An 18,437-nucleotide genomic window follows, 5' to 3' on the forward strand; every position below is an offset into this window, starting at 1 on the left:
TCAGCTCTGTGAGACGACTGTTGAAAAATGGTCATGCCTCTCGAGCCCACCAGCGCCGGTTACTAGACTAAGCAGCAGCAGAGAGCTCATCTCGGCTCGTTGAAGGGGAACACAGCAGGGGGGATATAAGACTGAGCTGAGTGTGGTGGCCCTGGAAATTGAAGCCTGCGCTTCGACAGGTGGGTTGAGCGTCATCAGCGAAACGCCGTCGTTGCGAGCCCATACGAAAGTAGAAATGCTGGACATATTTTGGTGATATAGCTGTTGTACAGTCAAACAACCAACGGGCCCTTGCATGAGCACCGCAATCCTTAGTGTCGTAGAGATATGCTAGTCTGACCGCTGAAGGTTATGAGGAGTTTTGGATTGTTTATGTTCGTGAGGGGTGAGGACTACCAGAGCTGTGGTTGTGACTATACTTGGTAAGGTTCTACCGTGACCGTGCACTATCTAGAGCTGTATACATGATTGCCACCCCGGTCGGTACTTCGGACTAAGCAGCTTCCCTTTCCAGCTAGCATGATACTGACCCCACACATCTCTCTCCGCACAAACGCAACCTCAGCTAAGCTGCAAGACTTGTCACTTGCTTTCAAGTCGAAGTACCCGTGAAATTTCTTGCTGCGTAGTGGGGATGTTGGAAGCTGGAAGGCCATGTGGCGGTGCTCCTAAAGCTCTCTATAGTTTGCCACCACGAGCAGGGAGGACTGCCGAACCGCACCGGCCACAGGGTTGCCATGAACGTCGGCACCAGATGGTATTGCGAAGAGACATAAGGGTTATTATTAATAACAAGACAGCATGCAGCCTTAGATAAGTTATAGTAGTACCTTACTAAGTATAGCTACCATTAGATCTCTACTTATAATTATTAATAATCTAAACTCGTAAAATACTTAACATGGATGGCAAGCGAGCGGCGCAGGCAAGCGAGCGGCGCACCCCACCAACTTTACTCACCTTACTGATCTCAATCTACAATGGCTCAACGCAGCGCTACTCAATTACTATCAAATGAAGCAGATATTCAGCTTGCTATCTCATCTATTAATGCGCACCAGATCCGAGGTACCCGTACTGCTGCAGTAGTCTACAACGTAGCCGAAACAACGCTCCGCCGCCGACGCGCTGGTGTACCTGCCCGACGTGATTGCCAGCCCAACTCAAGGAAGCTTACCCAGAGAGAAGAGGAGGTGATTGTCAGCTATATACTTCACCTATATCAGCGCGGATTTGCGCCTACCTACGCAGCTGCACGCGATATGGCTGATAAGCTGCTGGCTGCGCGCGGCGCTGGCCAGGTTGGGCAGAAGTGGCCAGCCAACTTTGTTAAGCGTACAGACAGTCTTCGGACGTGTTTCAACCGAGCGTACGATAGGCAGAGAGCTCTGTGTGAGGATGCGACATTAATAAAGAGGTGGTTTAAGCTTGTAGAAGAGACAAAGGCTGAGCTTAGTATCTGTGATGAGGACACATACAACTTTGATGAAGCTGGCTTTATGATGGGCAAGATTACAACGCAGCTAGTTATCACAGGATCAGAGAGAAGAGGCAGGCGGAAGAGTATTCAGCCAGGCAATCGCGAGTGGGTAACGCTGATCGCTGCTATCAGCGCTGCTGGCTGGTCAGTCCCACCGTTCCTCATCTTCGCTGGCCAGTACCACCTATCAGCCTGGTATGAGGAAGCTGAGATCCCACGCGACTGGGCGATCGCAGTCAGCGACAATGGCTGGACGAATAATGAGCTTGGAGTTGAGTGGCTAAAGCACTTCAACGCTCACACGCAGGCTCGTAGTGTAGGCGCGCGTCGCCTGCTTATTATTGATGGCCATAAGAGCCACCAATCTCTAGCGTTCCAGGAGCTCTGTAAGGAGAACAATATCCATACGCTCTGTATGCCTCCTCACTCATCCCACCTACTCCAGCCGCTTGATGTTGGCTGCTTCTCGCCATTGAAGCGCGCGTACAGCCGTGAGGTGGAGAGCCTTATGCGCAACCACATCAACCACATCACCAAGCTAGAGTTTCTGCCAGCGTTTAAGGCAGCGTTTGATCAAGCGTTCACGCCAGCCAATATCTGCTCAGCCTTCCGCGGCGCAGGCCTTGTTCCTCTACAGCCAGAGGCTGTTCTATCAAAGCTAGATGTACAGCTGCGTACACCTACTCCTCCAGCAGCTCTGCCAGAGGCTCCCTGGGTAGCTCAAACGCCGAGCAACGCGCGTGAGCTTGAGGCTCAGTCAAGCCTCATATGTGAGCGCGTGCGCCAGCACAAGAGCTCATCACCAGCTTCGATTATTGAGGCAATTGACCAGCTCAAGAAGGGCGCTGAGGTGATGATGCTCTCGGCTGAGTTGATGCGCGATCGGATCACCAGCCTTAAGAAGGCTAACAGCGCAGCCTCAGCGCGTAGGCGGCGCTCCAAAAGGCGTATACAGAAACATGGAGTACTTACAAAGGGCGCTGGAGAGGATATACTGGCTCAAAATGAGGCTAACCAGCAGATTGCTCATGAAGAGCGTCAAGGAGGAGCGCGATCAGGCCTCAGCCAGCGCGCTCAAAGGCGCTGCACTAGGTGCAAGGAGACTGGGCACAACTCGCGCACATGTAACGCAGATACTATTAATATAGAGTAGTCTACTATATTAATATCTAGCAATAATATTATCGCGTTGTTGAGATATGTCGCTTTGAAGTTGCAAAAGTTGGTGGGGTGCGCCGCTCGCTTGCCTGCGCCGCTCGCTTGCCATCCATGTTAGCTGTTTAAGGGCGTTGTCTTTGCCTTCGCTATAGATTAGCAGTAGGTAGACACTAAATATGCTAAACAGACAATACGCTCTATCTTCTTCCTCTGTTGTCTGTTAATTCGCTGCTTACAAGAAACGCTTAGTAACGTCAAACTCAGACAAGTCGCTTCTAGACAGAGCTTTAATAGGTATGTCTGTAACCTTGTGTATAAGGTGCTGAAGCGACTCCTTGTCCTTTAGCCGCTCCTTCTCTTTAGAGAAGAACTTAATAGAGTAAGGAGCAAGAACCTCTTAAAGCGTCTAGCCCTGCTTAAACTACCTGCTTTGCTTTAACGCTAACTTGCTATTAATTTCTAAAGTGTTGTTCGCAACGTCTAAAAGAAAGAAATAATATCTTTTAGCATTCTAGTACTATTAGAATATAGAGTTAATTGCTCTTAACAATTCTGTGTTGTTTGCCTTATTAATGTAGCAGGTGTTGACCTAGAAGTAGTCTAGACTATCCTGTTTAGCCTGTTGCGCGTAGAAGCGGATCTTCTAATATCCTTCCTTGCGTTATATATTAACGTTTACTGCATTATCTAGATCTTTTAGATTAGTGAATGTCACCTCCTGCCCCTCCTTCTAAGTGTGCGACAGGATCGCGTACAAAGGAATCTTGTCTCTAATCAAGTCCTCAGTCTACCTAAGTCTCCTATCGTCTGTAGTATGTAGCAACCGCATCAGGGCTGTGTATCTGTCTGTAAGTGCGAGCGGTAGAAGGAGTCTTAGAGCTTCAGTGCAAGCTGACAGAATCGACGGCGCATAGCGGCTCGCTCGCGTAGGGCGTAGGGATCGTAGCTATTAGGTTGTTTCAAATGCCAAGTAACAATTTGCTAAGGTAGAGGTGAGGTTAACTGTCTTGTTAGGTCAGGCTGCATCTCCAGCACCTAGGACAGGAGGCGCAGCCCGCCTGCGCCGTGACGTGAGGCTGGCTGGACAAGGCTGACAGCGCATGATCGCGCGACAGCCACCGTGCTGCAAACCAGGAAGCAGTCATTGCCTAAAGACGCGACCTAACGTTAATAGTGTAGAAAGCGCGAGTTACGCACCGTCGTTTGCTGTAAGAGCACATCAGGATGTCTGTCTAGCGGACGCTGGCATGTTCAAGGACACGCTGGCCACAGAGAATCTGCGCCGCTAACTATCGTAGGGCTCAGAACGCAACGCAGTGACAATAGCGTTAAGAACAACGCAGAACATCTTAAGCAAGGTATTAGTCTAACGCTAATAAGCAGCTCTAACGCGGATAACGAAATGCTATTAATGTGCATCGTGCTAGAAGCTATGTTCACGCGATCTTCGCCTACCTAATCGCGACCTGAAACTCAAGCAGGGAACAGAGCATCCTCGTGCACAACCGCGCGGTTATAAGCGTTTTTAGAAAGCTATTAATATGCGCTACACCTATTTTAAGAGGCATACAGGACTAGCATAGCGCCGTATTCTTTACGATAGAATACAGCAGACGATAAGAACGCTAATGCAGGCTCATGCACGTTAAGCGATGCTAGCGCGTTCTGCCAGCCCGGGCTTGTTTCCAGAGATCTTCTGCGTACAACTTATCACGTTGCTCACAAAACTACAGTAATGACAGGAACACGTTCTGTCTGGCCTGAGCTTAAACCCGTAGGAACTCCATACAACGAACAGAACTTGCATAATCCATCTCTTTACCCTCTGTCTCCTTGTTACGACATGGGGTCAAAACGCTGACACCCGCGCCGCAACCGTGCCGCACGACCCTGGCCGGGATAGCGACCCTCCAAAGCGATGACTGTAAGTAGATGACCGGGGGCAGTCACGTGACCGATCACTCCGCCAAGGACTATCGCTAGGAATGCGCACGACTATCGCAGCGAGCGATAGGAGCGCTCACCACTATCGCGACTAGCGATAGGACTCAGAACGACTATCACCAAAAGTATATAGCATAGGCAATGAACCCTTATGGTTCATTGTGTTCAACTTCGTACAAGACTCTAGTATTCAATCTAAGGATTATACTTCGTTCTCATACAACCCCTCGTGATATTACATCGATCTACCAATCGTGCTATCACACAAACCCCGTCCATCGCACTCACTCATTCCCGAGAACCAACTCTTAGGTCATCCAAGGATAACCTTCACACTCCTTCAGAATTAGGGATAGTTACAAACGTTATATGGGCCGTTTCTAGGGAGGCAGAGCTGCACCGCGACCAGCAGTTAGCAAGACGCTTAATCAGTATGTAGATTAAGAGCGAAAGATCCACCTACAAGTCTTTTAAGGGCGAGGTCTCCAGGGTTTACTAAGCAACAAGCTCCATAGTTGCAGGTTGCTCCAGGAGCACCGGTTCCGCAGCCGCCGCCAGCTTTGTAGTTGCAAGGCTCTCCGAATCTTCCACATCCGCCAGGCCCGGTTCCCGTGCTCACCTGTCGAACCTCAAGCTCCCTGGCTTGAATATCTTCTCGACCACTTGAGCTTGGCAAAGCAAGAGTGATGGAGGGCATGAGCAAAGTAAGAAACGCGAGGAGTCTCATAATGATCGATCTTCGTACACGTAGTAGTCCCTTGATGCGAATAGAAATTTTCGTAGGCTAACGTACACTTTGGTAGATGAAATCAATTTATATATTTGTCCGCCTAGCGTTTCGCTTGTTGAGGACCTGTCACGGTTGGGGGAATTGCTGCCGAGACCCGCAAAGTGTGGGGTCTTCATCTAACTTCCTTGGCTGCTGCCTAACTGTATTACACCTTTCCTCCACCAATCAACGGCCGTCTTTGTGTGCTGTTCAGAGTCGGTTGACCAGCGAATATACCTATCAATCAGGTGGCTGTTAGAAGGGTTGAACCAACGTAATCAATTAATGTGCTGGGGAGAACGAGAGCTGTAGAATAGATGCGCATTGCCCCTGTTTGTACTCAAGAACACTAGGAACAACGCGGGGGTCCGGAAGAGAAAGCATCCCGTTACACCGTGCGTCCCGACACGCTTGGATCGACGTTGCTTCTAGTCGAGCATGTAGCAGAGACTCGAATTACCGAGTTGGCAGTTTCATAACTAAAGATTAGGTACTTTAGTCACATAGTTATAAATGCTCAGATGTATTATTCTTAGAGATCTGCTTAGGCTTTACCCGCTGACATCTTTCCCCGCCGTGGTTTCTTTCGCCGTCCGTCTTCGGCAGCGAGCTCAAGGGCCTTGTTCAGGCTTGCGACCTCATTCTTCCCATCTTTGACTTGTTGGGATCACAGTTGTCAACAATCAAGCTCATCAAGCCGGTCTAACCTAACATAACAACTCGCTAGCTCGTGCCGGTTAGAAAGCTACCATATCCCGTTAGCTCAGCTTAATGAGCTTGATTGTTGATAAGTCTGGTTGGGATAGTGTCTCGATCTGCTTGGAAAGCTCCATGTTGCGTCGCTGGAACTCCACCTTTTGGTCCATGACGTACTTTAACTTAGTAAAATGCTCCTCTTCCGAATGCTGACTAGACACTGCCTCTACAAGCATTTCGTTTTTAGCCAACTTTAGAATCATCTCAGTGATGCTTTGGCCATTCTGTAACTCCTCCGCTTCGCCTTCACCTAGCCTGGCCCAAAAGCTCTTCACTAGGCCTTCGGCTCGCCTAGAGACCTTATCAGCGAACATCTTTAAGTCTCTTACAGATTTATAGAGATTTTCGTAAAGCCTCCTAGAGCTCTCGTGTTCCTTTAGAAGCTTAAAGTAACATTCTTGCAGCTCTATAAATTACTGGTTGAGCAGTTCGTAATCCTCTTGCTCTGTCGCAGCGATTTGGCGCTGTATGTTTCCAACCTTGTTCTGAGCTGCTTAGAGGCGGCGATGTATGCTGTGTAGCTGAGCTTAGCCGTAATAATATAGATTGCTCATGTGTAGCGCAGCCTAGGCACAGCATTCTTAGTAGCGAGACTCGATATTTCCCTGATATTTAGAGTCAACATCAAACACACTAACCGGACAACTAGCCTACCTCTAGGAGTTGTATTAGCGATACTCGATGTGGCTTTAACTAACTCATTTCAGCAGATTCAGCAAAGCGTTTTGCTAGATGTAGGAAGCACTAGGGCGAGAAGCGGACTCAATATTGAATTAGCATACAACTTTGCCGTTCTATGGCAGTACTGTGCTACAGTAGCAGCGTGGCGGCAGGCGCAGGGGCATGGGGGAGGCATTGACGGCTACGAGAGAGGAAAAGAGCGGCACTGCGTCAGGAAGCCGCTCCACGCCACGGACTAGTGTTCCAGGTTGAATATGCTGCCACTATGATCCGGTTGGGCTTTTGTTGTTGGCGCTTGAGGGAGGTATCGCCTCTGCGCCCGGGTACTGTCATTTTCCTAAGCGATTGCAGTAAGAGGGATTCAGCGCTGGCCAAGGCACATCCTCCGCCGCCGCGCCAAGCCGGGTTTCGTTCATGGGATAGACGTTGAGTTATCTGGCGTCACGATCTAGAAGACACAAACCCACTTGTGGACTGACAAGACTCTGCACTTGGAATTTTCTGAATTGGAAGAGACCTTCCTGGCCAGTAGGTGCATCTTGCATCCACAGAGGTACGCTCCACCGGTACGGAACGGTACGGCCGGAAGACATTACGCTAGTGGAGACGGCACTTTGGGAGCTGTACCCCGCTGGCCTTTGTCCAACAGCCGCAATTCGAGAAGTTGTGGCTCCACCTACAAAGAATATGCCACTTGAAGGACACGCGTTCAGCAGTGCACTGCTGCTGCGCGTGGCTCGAGGTCTATTCTTCGTCCTCACCATCCTTGTCATCCTTCGCACTGGTTTGAGCATATTGTTGTGGAGAACGATAGTAACACAAATCGGTGAACACGGCCTCGAGTTACAGCAACGGGTGAACTGTTAATGGTGGTAATTGCGCCGCAGTGTTGGTGAGGGTTCTGTTTCCCGAACCCGGAGTCTGTGTAGGCATCACAACGCCGCACGGCTATAGCGCAGTGCACGACTACATATGCCCTTGAGGTGGGGAGAGGGGAAATTAGAGTACTGATACATCGACTCAATACAATGTGTACTACCCCCGATCTTGCTTCCGAGTTCTGCTTTCCAGCGTCCTACCATGCCCACGAGTTCCAGCCACTAAAACCGCAACTGCTCGAGGCTGATTTACACGACCTGTTTTCATTCATCTGGGCTCGCGATACTTACAGTTTCGATCACCCACGTTATCGTCTCCAAGTCGCTTTCAGTATCCTATTAGTATTCCATTTGGGACTACATCCTAATGTCGCTCTCAAAGAAGGACTGTACTACAGCGATACGAGGATCTTTCTTACTCGGTTTGAAAACACCACTCGAGCAATGCTTCTTATCCGCCTGGATAATCGGGATGAAAATGCGCGGGCGACCCGCAAGTGGGCCGGGTAATTATGGAGTCGCCTTTCGATCCTCTGGTGAAGCTAACACTTACTAAGAAAAACAATGATCTTGATTGATGAGCCTACGAAGCGCCACATGTGCCCCATTACTCTGTTTCTTTCGATGGCTATTGCCGATGATGTCATTGACGGCATTGATCGCACCAGCGACATAGCATCGTTGTTTCGTGGCCACCAACACTCTGGGTGGCTGCTTCTTCCTTACAAACAGGATGTATCACATCTGCCGGTACTTCGGAGAACCGGTAATAAATCCAGAGTGATCTCATCTTGTAGTATAAAGCCATCAGTACTCTTCACAATGATGCAGGCTCAGTTGGACCGAGCAGGACACGAAGAAACTTTTGCAACCATGCTTCGGGACATCAGGAATGCGACTCAGCGGGAAAAGCGACGGAAGACTGCAGCCAGTTGCGTTGACGCCGAGACGTGTTTGATTGGGCGTGGACAAGCAAAGTGCTTTTCTGTGATACTAGCCTCTGAACCGGTCACGCCCCTAGACACGACGACCTTTCGCACACCTGCGAGCCTCAAATCGCCCTATCCACTGCCGTATGTGTTAGATGTTCAACTCAAATATGACATCACACGGTCAATGATGATATCTTATCTATATGGGTCATATGCCGCATACCACGCGATTCCCGACATACTGTACCCTTTCGTTAAGGCCGCCGAATCCGTCGCATATGAGCCGTATTATGCAGATGCGCTGCCTAGTGCCTCTGGGGGCTGTCCGTGGTGTGATGCTCGGCTGAAACGGTAAGCCTTACCTGCAGCCCCATTTACATGCGCATAAAGATCAGGCTCATCATATTTAGAATTCCGATGAAGGCACACCTGCTCAAGTGTTCACAAAGGAACAAAAACAATGAGATAGAAAGACAGCTCACCAAAACCCTGCAGGAGAGGCGATGGAGATGCCTGTGGACCTCTTGCAATTCCGACAAATTCAACAGTGCAGAAGCGGTGGCAAGCCACATGAGCGATCACGTCACGGCTGATAACTTACGATGCCATTGGGGTTCCTGCGACTACGAAGCAAGCATTCTAACGGATCTTCACGTACATCTTGTTATCGAACACGACCTCTTTACCCAGGTAACGATACCAACGCGCGCCAGATTCTGCATCGAGTGTGGAATCTGGCTTTCCAGTGATCTAGACTGGAACAGACATGCTGTACAGCACGCTAGAAGTCCCAGTATCATTTATGGCCCTATCACTGCAGAAGGCATTCTTGCAGCGCCTCGTCGGTGTCCATACTGTATGATGCAGGGCCGTTTCGTACAAATGGAAAATGCAGGCCACTATGCAGAGCACATAGAGGATCACATCAACAAGCAGTTTGACAAGGGCTGTAAGAAATGCCCTCATTACTCGTGTACAGGACAGGACTTTAGCAAAAAGGACTTGCGAATCCATTTTAACGCAGTTCACGGCATTACACTTCTCTAGTTGAGTATATTGTTGTTGATCATTACATGCACAGGGCTCAGGAAGGCAAAAAGTAATCCTTCTTCTCTTTCGTTTGCAATGCTTTTCTTGTTTCTGTCTTTCCATTACATCCTTCCTTCCTCTTCTTCTTCTTCTTCTTCTTCTTCTTCTTTTTCTTAGCATTCCACTCCTTCGGTTCTCGCTGCTGTTCCTGCTCTTTCCTTTTCTTCTCCTTTTATTTCTTCTTTCTTGACTTTTTGTCTTCCTCGTTCTCCTTTCGAAGCTTGCTATTCTCCTCAATCTTGAGTGTCTCTTCCCTTAGGTTGTTCGATCTCTTCCGACGGCATTTCCCTTCTTATGTTCTTGTGCTTGGAAAGTGCACTCGCTCCAAACCGCCAGGCGAGTTATCTCAACATACTAAGCGAGCCCGCGTTTGTGCATCCACGGTACATATCAACATCGCACGAAAGAGTCAAATCGTAAAATACTTACTAGTTACTCACAACCGCTCGCCAACTAGCTTAGACAGCTGTTGAAGCCCTGCTATACTATCCCATAGTTCGTGATGGTTCAGGCGTGCTGCAGCAGTAATTAGGACGCCGCACACTAAGAGCCTTGACGTATTTTATCGACCACAATATAAGTGACATAGCTAAGAGTTGCCTTCAATGCAGGGTTTGTTTCAAAGACACAGGCTTAAGCCTCTTCATCTATACCTCTCTTCGGCAAGACCTCCGTACAGCTCTTAAATGCTTTACCAACCGAAACCTAAATTGCCTCTCTTACATTTCTTGCACCTTCCTTGCAATGCTTCCATTGGTTGGAGCGAGCGACATGATTGGCAATGTCCATATAAAGGATTGCTAACGTAGCATCTCAATAGATCCTTTGTGAAGTCGGGAGTTCCAGAGAGGACCTTTTCGTACATCTCTGCGACCTCCTTGTTATCGAGCATTCCTGGCAAATGCTTTCGAACAGCCATGCAGGCCGTGTTGCGTAGCCGTCTGATAGTGAGGGTGGTGGTTTCATAAACATCTTGGAGTGACACTAGAAGTTCTAAAGGTATCCATAATGCGATGCACCTAGAAGCGTACTTTTCTGCAGCTAGATTACTCAAACCTAGAATGTCGTACTAGTCTGCAAGTACAAACATCCTAGCGTAGAGTTGAAGTAGAGATACGTTCGCGTCCTCTAGTAGACAGTTATTATACTTAGAGCCGTAGAAGAAGTCAACTAGTTTCTTTAGTTCTATGTAGGGCACATAATCTATCTAGATAATACCCGTAAATTCCTCCTAGCATCGTCTTAGCAACGGATAGAATACTATGCGATAACGCTCACTCACCTTGAATCCCCTAGTACATGCTTTGTAGAACACCTTAGATTGAGGACAGACAATAATACAGTAGACGTGGAAGCTTTCGACGTTATGGCTGAGCACAAGGTTAGCAAATTCGCCACGATCTCGCAACCTGTCCGCTGTTAGTACTATGCGAAACAAGAAATCGTATTCCTACGCGGAGATGGCTGAGAGGAGCTGATCGCTAGCAGCACAAGTGCATATCGCTATGCGGTTTATTAGATTGGCTGATTCTCAGCTGGATGTTCCGAACTATGGGTTGGTGGTACAGATTATAGAGCTAGCTTGCTATTATGTATACGGATACCCCGCATTTTCCTCTACAGGTGTGATAGTGCATCCACTGTCATGAGTGCGACCTAAGTAAATGGGGCGCACTAGAGATCGGTTCGGCGAGGGTTTACAGTACTCGAAAGACTAGATCGGGCACAGCTGAGGCGGTGGACGAGGCCATGAGGCGGTGGTGAGGATGCTTCTCGACAAGGGCGCGGACGTCAACGCGCAGGGTGGACACTTCGGCAATGCACTCTAGGCTGCTTCATCTGGAGGCCACGAAGCACAACAAATATTAACATGCTTACGAGCGATGTGAAACGCAGTTCCGCTACCGCAACAAGGACGATGGCCGACCCGCACTAGCTATACCCTTGCTAGAGGGCAGTGATTCTTTGTTTAGGAAAGGAAGAACTGCTTAGAGCATGGATACCGCTTGGTATAATAGGCTGTATCGGTCGTAACTGTGTGGGAGGCATTGAATGTTCAACGCATCTCACTAGCATGCGTCACCTCGGCTATTTCTGGTCTTTCTGAGGGTCATGTTATGGTGTCTATTGTGGAGCCGTCGGAACTATTACCGAGCTCTAAGCTACCCTGCTATGGGGCAGTTTCAACGCTGTCGGAACGCCTTAGCAACTCTAGTGTCTCAATGGCGGCGGAACTAAGATATGCTGATGGTCGCGAGAACGCTATGTCCGACTCGGCAACGCTCTCAGCGGGAGATCTCCTTTTTGCCAAGAGTTGCCAAGCAACAACAAATCAGCACTGTTTTCGCGAAACCCACCACTCCCACCACTCCCACCACTGCACACGTTATCATGGCCACGTCGCCGCCGACATCATTCTCTACTATCAACGACAGAGCCACGCAAATCTCCTCCTGGCTCGAAGAACTACCCCCGACGCCGCCGGCAGACGAAGAACGCGGGCTGCTGAAGCGCAAGCGTGCCACTTCAGAGCCCACAAGCGTACACCAGTTCACCGCTATGTCCACACATCGCAGTGTCAGCCCTAGCAAGCGTCAGCGGCGAGACTCGGACGACTTGCGACCGGAGCAGAGCGTATCGGCTGTTGGGTCAAATGCCCGCCCGCTCATCTTGGGTAGTTCAACCACTTTTAGCCCACCCGGCAGTCGTGTAGGCGCCTCGACGCCACGACGCAGCAATAGCCCATCGCGTGAGACAATTGCTGCTTTGAGAGTAGCATTGCCTCCGATAACGACGGAACTGCGAAGCCACACTGAGTTTCCAGAACGAGACGTTCCTACCACTGTCTGCATCTGCGAACCCAGTGAATTGTTCAGGCGACCAGATAGCAAAACTTCGAATACCAGAAAGTGCACCCAACGGCGCCGCTGCACTCGAATGGTACGTCAAGCTAGCAGCTCCATAAGCTAGGGCTCACTTTCACAGGCAATGCTCGGGTGCAAATGGCGTAGCTGTAGATCTTGTGGTTATTTATAGAGGGTTAGGGAATTTAGAACGTCTCGTAGAGGACAGGGAGGCTGTACACATAGCGGTACAGTGTCGCGTAAATACTTTAGACCAGTCGCGTACCAATGTCACCTGTAGATAAACCCAAATCTCACACTCATGCACTGCCATGTTCTTAAGCGCTGCATGTATGTGCCATGCAAACATGTGGCGTGGGCCTGTTGTTTGTAACCACCCCACAGCGGCGTAGCAGCCTAATGTTAGAAACGCTTCTGTCTTCCGAGTTAAGTCAAGCACAACTGAATAACATAAAATTCCTCAACCTGCAGGGCCTGAGCGGGCTGTCCTGCACTCTTCTGGAAATTTCCACTTCTACTTTGCGACTTTTAACTCAATGGAAGATGAGATTCGAGCCCAAGCAGCTACTCGCTATTATTGGTGGGAATGGCAGCGTTTCCTGGTTTGTTGCTCACACTTCGCGTTCTGGAACCGACTGACCATTAGAGTTGTTCACCCGGCAACAAACTGTCCACGTGCCGCAAGACTGGCAGCAAATCTCGACAGAGGTGCGACGTCAGATTATGGATCGAGTCAATGCGGCGCTGAAGTACGAGAAGATTTCTGAGGCACCGGAGGAAGTTATTGCTTGGCGTATAGAAACACTCTTAAGCCGCCGATGCAGAGTGAGTATATAAATCTGGGGTTCGAATGACGCACATGCTAAGCGGGCAAAGGATAAAGAAGAAGAATAGATTACCATAACGACGAAGGCACGATAGCACACACGCATAGATATAATTGCATGATACCATCGACTTTATCTTTAAGCTGTACGAATGTGATCGCATTGCCAGCACCTTATTTATCTATTGAGTCCTCCAATTATGTACCTGCCGTCCCTTGTACATGGTAATATAGGTTCTAGGCAAGGCCGTGACGAGTGGGAAGGAGCTGCAGTAGATAGTATGTTGTCTATAAAGTTGCATCAACAAGCGGTAAACGTACGACAAGGCCACGCGCCCTGATGTTAGGGTTCGAAGGAGGGTTGAGGGAGCGCTACGGGTATCGTGCACAGTACGGAAATCGCGTACTGCCCTCGCTATGTGACGCCTTAGTCCGCTCGGGCCTTGTTCAGCAGGAGGGCCTAAGGATGTCAGTTAAGCACACTCTATCAGACCTTTGCCGTGACTTACTGTATAGGACCCCCGTTGTTGTCGTTATTGTTGCGTTATTAGAGTTTAAGACAGGTAGAGGCTAAGGTAGTAAGGACACATAATGCGTTGTGACTCTGTCGCCGCGCTAGAGATGAAGGTGATGCTGGCTACGACAAGTGATGAGTGGGCAGATTGGTGGCGCAGGGTGGGCTAGAAAGTCCCAATTAGCGCCTCTAGTTTCCGCCCTATGTACGCGCGAAGACTGCTGTGCGCTAAGCGCAAGCGCACTGCAGCTCACAAGCCACAATTCGTGCTACATGTTCTAAAGTACACTACTGTTGGCGACAACAGTATAATGCGCTATCTGTTGTAAAGTGCACCGTACTCTCACAGGTAGAAGAGCGAACAGTAGAGTAATGTATGTTTATAGGTGTTCTATTGTATTTAATCTATCTATAGAAGTGCGAGGACGAACATAGACCACACACTAAACTTTATAGTCGTGCCCGAGGAACTTAAGATAGAAGGGGCTATAGCTACTGAGCTATTCCTGGAGTTCGCGGACGACGTGCTAGTAGAGGCCATAATTGTGTTTGCTTTGCTTAATGTTAGATGAACTGAGGGCAGCTTACACATACTGTTAGTCGGCGCTGCTGTAGTTCCAACGCCTGCTAAGGCGTTGTGCAGAAATTTAGCATGCGCTCTATGTAGATTTAAACTGAAGACTATCTCTGCTTAACAATAAGAGCGCTTTGCTGTTTGCGCGCAGAAGAACCATTTTGCTTCCTAACTAGTGACCTCAATCTCGACTACGAATTTCCCGCTTACGTTAGCCGGATTGTACTAGTGAAATCCAGTGTCAAATCTCTAATTGCTGTGGCATAGATCCCAGAGGTCACTCTCAGTTAATGTATAGTTCAGTGCCAGAAAATTGAACGCGATGACTGACCTAGTAGAGGCATTCAGCGACGACGGCGAGAAGACGAGCTCCCCTGCTTCGCCGACATTAACAGTAGTTGTAGGTCAGGACGCAGATGCAGTACCCTTAGACTGCGTGACGTGTGTCGCATTCCAGCCTCGAAGCGAAGTAGTGTTCTAAGGTCCACGTAATGTCGGAGAACTAGCTGTCGCAGTCGCGTGCGATGCGGCTAAATCTCGCTCTGAGGTCACCTGTAGGGAGGGCGGAGTAACGCACGTTGTAGCAGCCAGCACAACGGTGCTAAAATACGCTAGTAGAAAGTAAAGCTTAGCTATTTTCTCTGTATAGTTTTTAGACGGCCCAAGTCTCTTTTTAAGCAGCGCACCCTTGCGTGCTCAGATGCGGGTGTCTGGGAACAGTGTAACTAGGAAGCGGGTTGCGGATCAAGGAGGTACAATACAGTTTTCCTACGCCAGTATTAGGTGCCAAGCAGCCCCATTCGGTTACTAGCTTCTGTGTCTCGATTACAGCACAACGCAAAACATTCTAGAACGGTGTTTCTATAAAACTCACTCGCGTGCCGGCTACTAATGCAGCAGAAACCAATACCCAACGTTGAGCAGGTCTCAACATCCACTACTACACATTGTAACACACGTCAGGACCAACACAAGAAGCTTACACCATGGCCACGCAAGTTGCCTATCCAGCTAAATCTTCACGCCAAGGCGAATTGCGTGCAAAGAATAACACCAAAACATCCACGAGGAAGAATGAAAAGTCTATAGCTCAGGCCAAAGCAACCGATGCGACGGTAGAAAACGAGCCCGACAACATCGAGGGAACGCGAAGCGACAACCTTGTTCAGCAAGAAGCGGACTCTGAAGATAATCGTGCTTCTCATCAATCAGAAGATGAGACTGATAACTTTATAAGCTCGGGAGACTCTGATTCCGAAGCTGACCCCAACGAGGACATATCAGTAGCCGAGACGAAGAGGAAAGAAAAACAAACCAGGAAGGCGAAGCTCTACGAAGACCCTAAAGCAATGAAGGAGCATAGAGCTAAGACAAAGGCACGCAGAGATAAAAAGGATCAACAATTAAAGGCACAAATTAAGAATAAAGGAACACGCAGATATGCTAAGGCCCGCAAGGCACGCGAACCGCCCTCTCCACTCCCAGCAGAAATACAGAAAATTTAGCAGAGTCATTATTAGGTTGTAAAACAATAGTAGCTAAAGACTTCAAAAACCATACCTCCAACCCAGCAAAAGATAATCAATAAAGCCAACGAGAAGATTAGCAAGCACGTCGAACGCATCGTATCAGCACCTAAACAGAGGGAAGCCGCAACAAAGTACTACCAAGAGTGGCCTAAGAAGCAAGCACGCGAGAAGCGGGCTATTAAGACTCGAAATCCCAACGCTTTAGAAGATAATATTAATAACGAGCTAGAGAAAATTTCGAAGAAATTCAAAATCGAGCTCAGACTAGAGATACTCACCAAACAGGAGATAATAAACAAGTATAAATTCCCCGCAGAGCGACTCTTCAACTCTATCTCTCAGCTCAATAAAGGGCTCTCCGAGGTCAGTCGAAATAAGCAGCCTAACTATCAAAAGGTAGAAAGATTCCTTCAAGGGGTTATAGTCTTCATGGAAGAGACGCAGAGGGACTTCGGCATTGCGGTAACCGACATCATGACTAGAGAAGCAAAAAAGAGGTTCCTCAGGTTTAAGGATTCGTCAGGTCAGTACTAAGAGCTCTATAAGAAGTTAAGAACCTAGATCGAGCACCTAACATGGCAGCAGAATGATGCATAGGAACAAGCATCCCCCGCTGTATATAATCTTGTTCATATGCTGCAAGATAATTCTATAGAATTGGATAATCGACTACAAACTTGCCTAGACACGATCAAGACACATAACATGAATTTAAAGGAGTCTAATGAGGTCAACAGCATTAGTAAAGACGTCAACTGTTTACCCGAGGGGATCATAATAGAGATGATCAACTAATATAAGAACGGGAACACAGACGGGGTGCAAAAACAGATTAAGAAATTGCGGGAGCAACTTGCGATTCTAAAGCCCGCAGAAGCCACTCTAGCTGCCATCGATACAGAAGAACGACCTGAAGAGGTGCTCAATTCTGAGATATCCAACAGACCTAGTGATATTACTGATCCTACCCCCAGTCCTGCCCCCCGTCCTGCCCCTAGTATTCCAAAATCTCTTGTTAGGTCAACGAATCTTCTTGATGTAGACATAAACTCAATCTCGCTAAGCGAAAATTGCATTAAGCCTTTTGTATACAAAGATGGTATAACAGAAGACAGACCCGTGGTAGCAATTCGCCCCTCTGTTTCCGATAACCCGAGATTCCATCGTTTCATCATCAACGCTGGTCTGAATGACAACGAAAATTGTGAGTACTTCAAGGTTGTCAAAGGTAGTAACCTTAGCCCCAGAGCTGCTGCAGGTATGCCGCAAGACAAAGAGATGAATTTCAATCTCAAGGAAAGAAAGAAAGACTTTAAAGACCTCGAGAATGTAAAAATCGGTCCATGTGTCGTCATGCCACGCGCGGAGAGCTACCAGCGCCGCACCGGCGTAAAGGAGCGTCAGCCGGATACATACATCCGGGTCAAGTATCTGAAGATCGACGAGACTGACTGGCTAACCAGAAGTGAATTTTACCAGCTCTGTGGCAGAAGAAATTGGGCTGACAACAAGTACTTCAACCGGCTCGTTCCAGAATACTATAAGAGACAGCTGTTGTTTGAGGCGTGCAAGGCACAAAAAAAGAATCCCAAGACAAGGTTACCTTTAACATCGGAGGATTTTGAAGCCTACCCATGGTTGTTCCCGAAGGATGAGGGAATAGAAAAGCAGCACAATATGGAGACGAAAAAGCGGCACGATAAGGGGAAGAAGAAGCAGGACGAGGAGATAGATATTAATACCGAGCACAAATCTGATGACGGCGAGGACGCCGCCTCAGATATATAGCTATAGTGCTTTGTAAACTCGGAACGAACAAAGTTTAATGTATAATAGTACCTAGATAACGTTAGTTAATCAATGTTATTTCTGTTTGCTCACGGTAGGAAGGACGCTCTACTTAGTACTACGGATGCTGAGCCTTAGTGATTAGCAAGGAAAGACCATAGAGAGAATCTTAGGCGCGGGTAGCGCTGCGTGGGAATGTTGCAGAGGTGGGTCCGTTTCCAAGAGGCTTCGGCACGTTCCTTCTGTAACCAGACTATGCCTGAGATTATGCCGCGTGTGCACGGGCTTCGGATGTAACGAGCGAGCCCGCCCCTGCAGTCAAATCTAACACCGCGCGAACCCCGCACCCCTGCCAACCTAGACAACCTAGACAACCTGAACAGACGTCAGCTTGCCTGCTACGCATAAGCGATGTTGGAATTTAAGCTCAAGAAGGGCGCTAAGACACACGAGGCGCAAATGCGAGCGGGACATGACAAGCTCCAGTAGGACAGATTTTATGTACGGCTATACATCGACACTCACCTAAGGCAGACTGACAGGACATAATAGAACATAACAAAGGCAGAGATTAATACGCTTGTAGAAGCAAATCCAGATATAAGCTGGCCAACAGTGCCTGGCGACGTCCTAGCTACCATCTTTGCTCGTGTCA

The 18,437-nt window shown here is 48.5% G+C and overlaps 6 protein-coding genes across 6 annotated transcripts; 4 read left to right on the forward strand and 2 right to left on the reverse strand.

Moving 5' to 3' along the window:
- Positions 1 to 980: 980 nt before the first annotated feature.
- On the forward strand, positions 981 to 2,633 carry AA0111_g2065 (hypothetical protein; the record flags this gene model as incomplete). The annotated part of the gene is made up of 1 exon (XM_028647795.1): positions 981 to 2,633. One exon carries the CDS (start codon positions 981 to 983, stop codon positions 2,631 to 2,633), a length of 1,653 nt encoding a protein of 550 aa, XP_028510518.1.
- A 2,295-nt stretch (positions 2,634 to 4,928) lies between these two features.
- Positions 4,929 to 5,309, reverse strand: AA0111_g2066 (hypothetical protein; the record flags this gene model as incomplete). The annotated part of the gene is made up of 2 exons (XM_028647796.1): positions 4,929 to 4,976; positions 5,046 to 5,309. 2 exons carry the CDS (start codon positions 5,307 to 5,309, stop codon positions 4,929 to 4,931), a joined length of 312 nt encoding a protein of 103 aa, XP_028510515.1.
- Positions 5,310 to 6,109: 800 nt separating this feature from the next.
- AA0111_g2067 (hypothetical protein) lies at positions 6,110 to 6,421 on the reverse strand (the record flags this gene model as incomplete). Its single annotated transcript, XM_028647797.1, has 1 exon — positions 6,110 to 6,421. The coding sequence occupies one exon, from the start codon at positions 6,419 to 6,421 to the stop codon at positions 6,110 to 6,112; it is 312 nt and encodes a 103-aa protein (XP_028510516.1).
- A 5,657-nt stretch (positions 6,422 to 12,078) lies between these two features.
- AA0111_g2068 (hypothetical protein) lies at positions 12,079 to 12,652 on the forward strand (the record flags this gene model as incomplete). The annotated part of the gene is made up of 2 exons (XM_028647798.1): positions 12,079 to 12,396; positions 12,512 to 12,652. 2 exons carry the CDS (start codon positions 12,079 to 12,081, stop codon positions 12,650 to 12,652), a joined length of 459 nt encoding a protein of 152 aa, XP_028510513.1.
- Positions 12,653 to 15,451: 2,799 nt separating this feature from the next.
- On the forward strand, positions 15,452 to 15,970 carry AA0111_g2069 (hypothetical protein; the record flags this gene model as incomplete). Its single annotated transcript, XM_028647799.1, has 1 exon — positions 15,452 to 15,970. One exon carries the CDS (start codon positions 15,452 to 15,454, stop codon positions 15,968 to 15,970), a length of 519 nt encoding a protein of 172 aa, XP_028510514.1.
- A 453-nt stretch (positions 15,971 to 16,423) lies between these two features.
- On the forward strand, positions 16,424 to 17,782 carry AA0111_g2070 (hypothetical protein; the record flags this gene model as incomplete). The annotated part of the gene is made up of 2 exons (XM_028647801.1): positions 16,424 to 16,517; positions 16,869 to 17,782. The coding sequence occupies 2 exons, from the start codon at positions 16,424 to 16,426 to the stop codon at positions 17,780 to 17,782; spliced, it is 1,008 nt and encodes a 335-aa protein (XP_028510814.1).
- Positions 17,783 to 18,437: the final 655 nt, after the last annotated feature.

The sequence above is a fragment of the Alternaria arborescens genome (assembly GCF_004154835.1).
Source record: "Alternaria arborescens strain FERA 675 chromosome Unknown contig_3, whole genome shotgun sequence".
Taxonomy (NCBI): domain Eukaryota; kingdom Fungi; phylum Ascomycota; class Dothideomycetes; order Pleosporales; family Pleosporaceae; genus Alternaria; species Alternaria arborescens.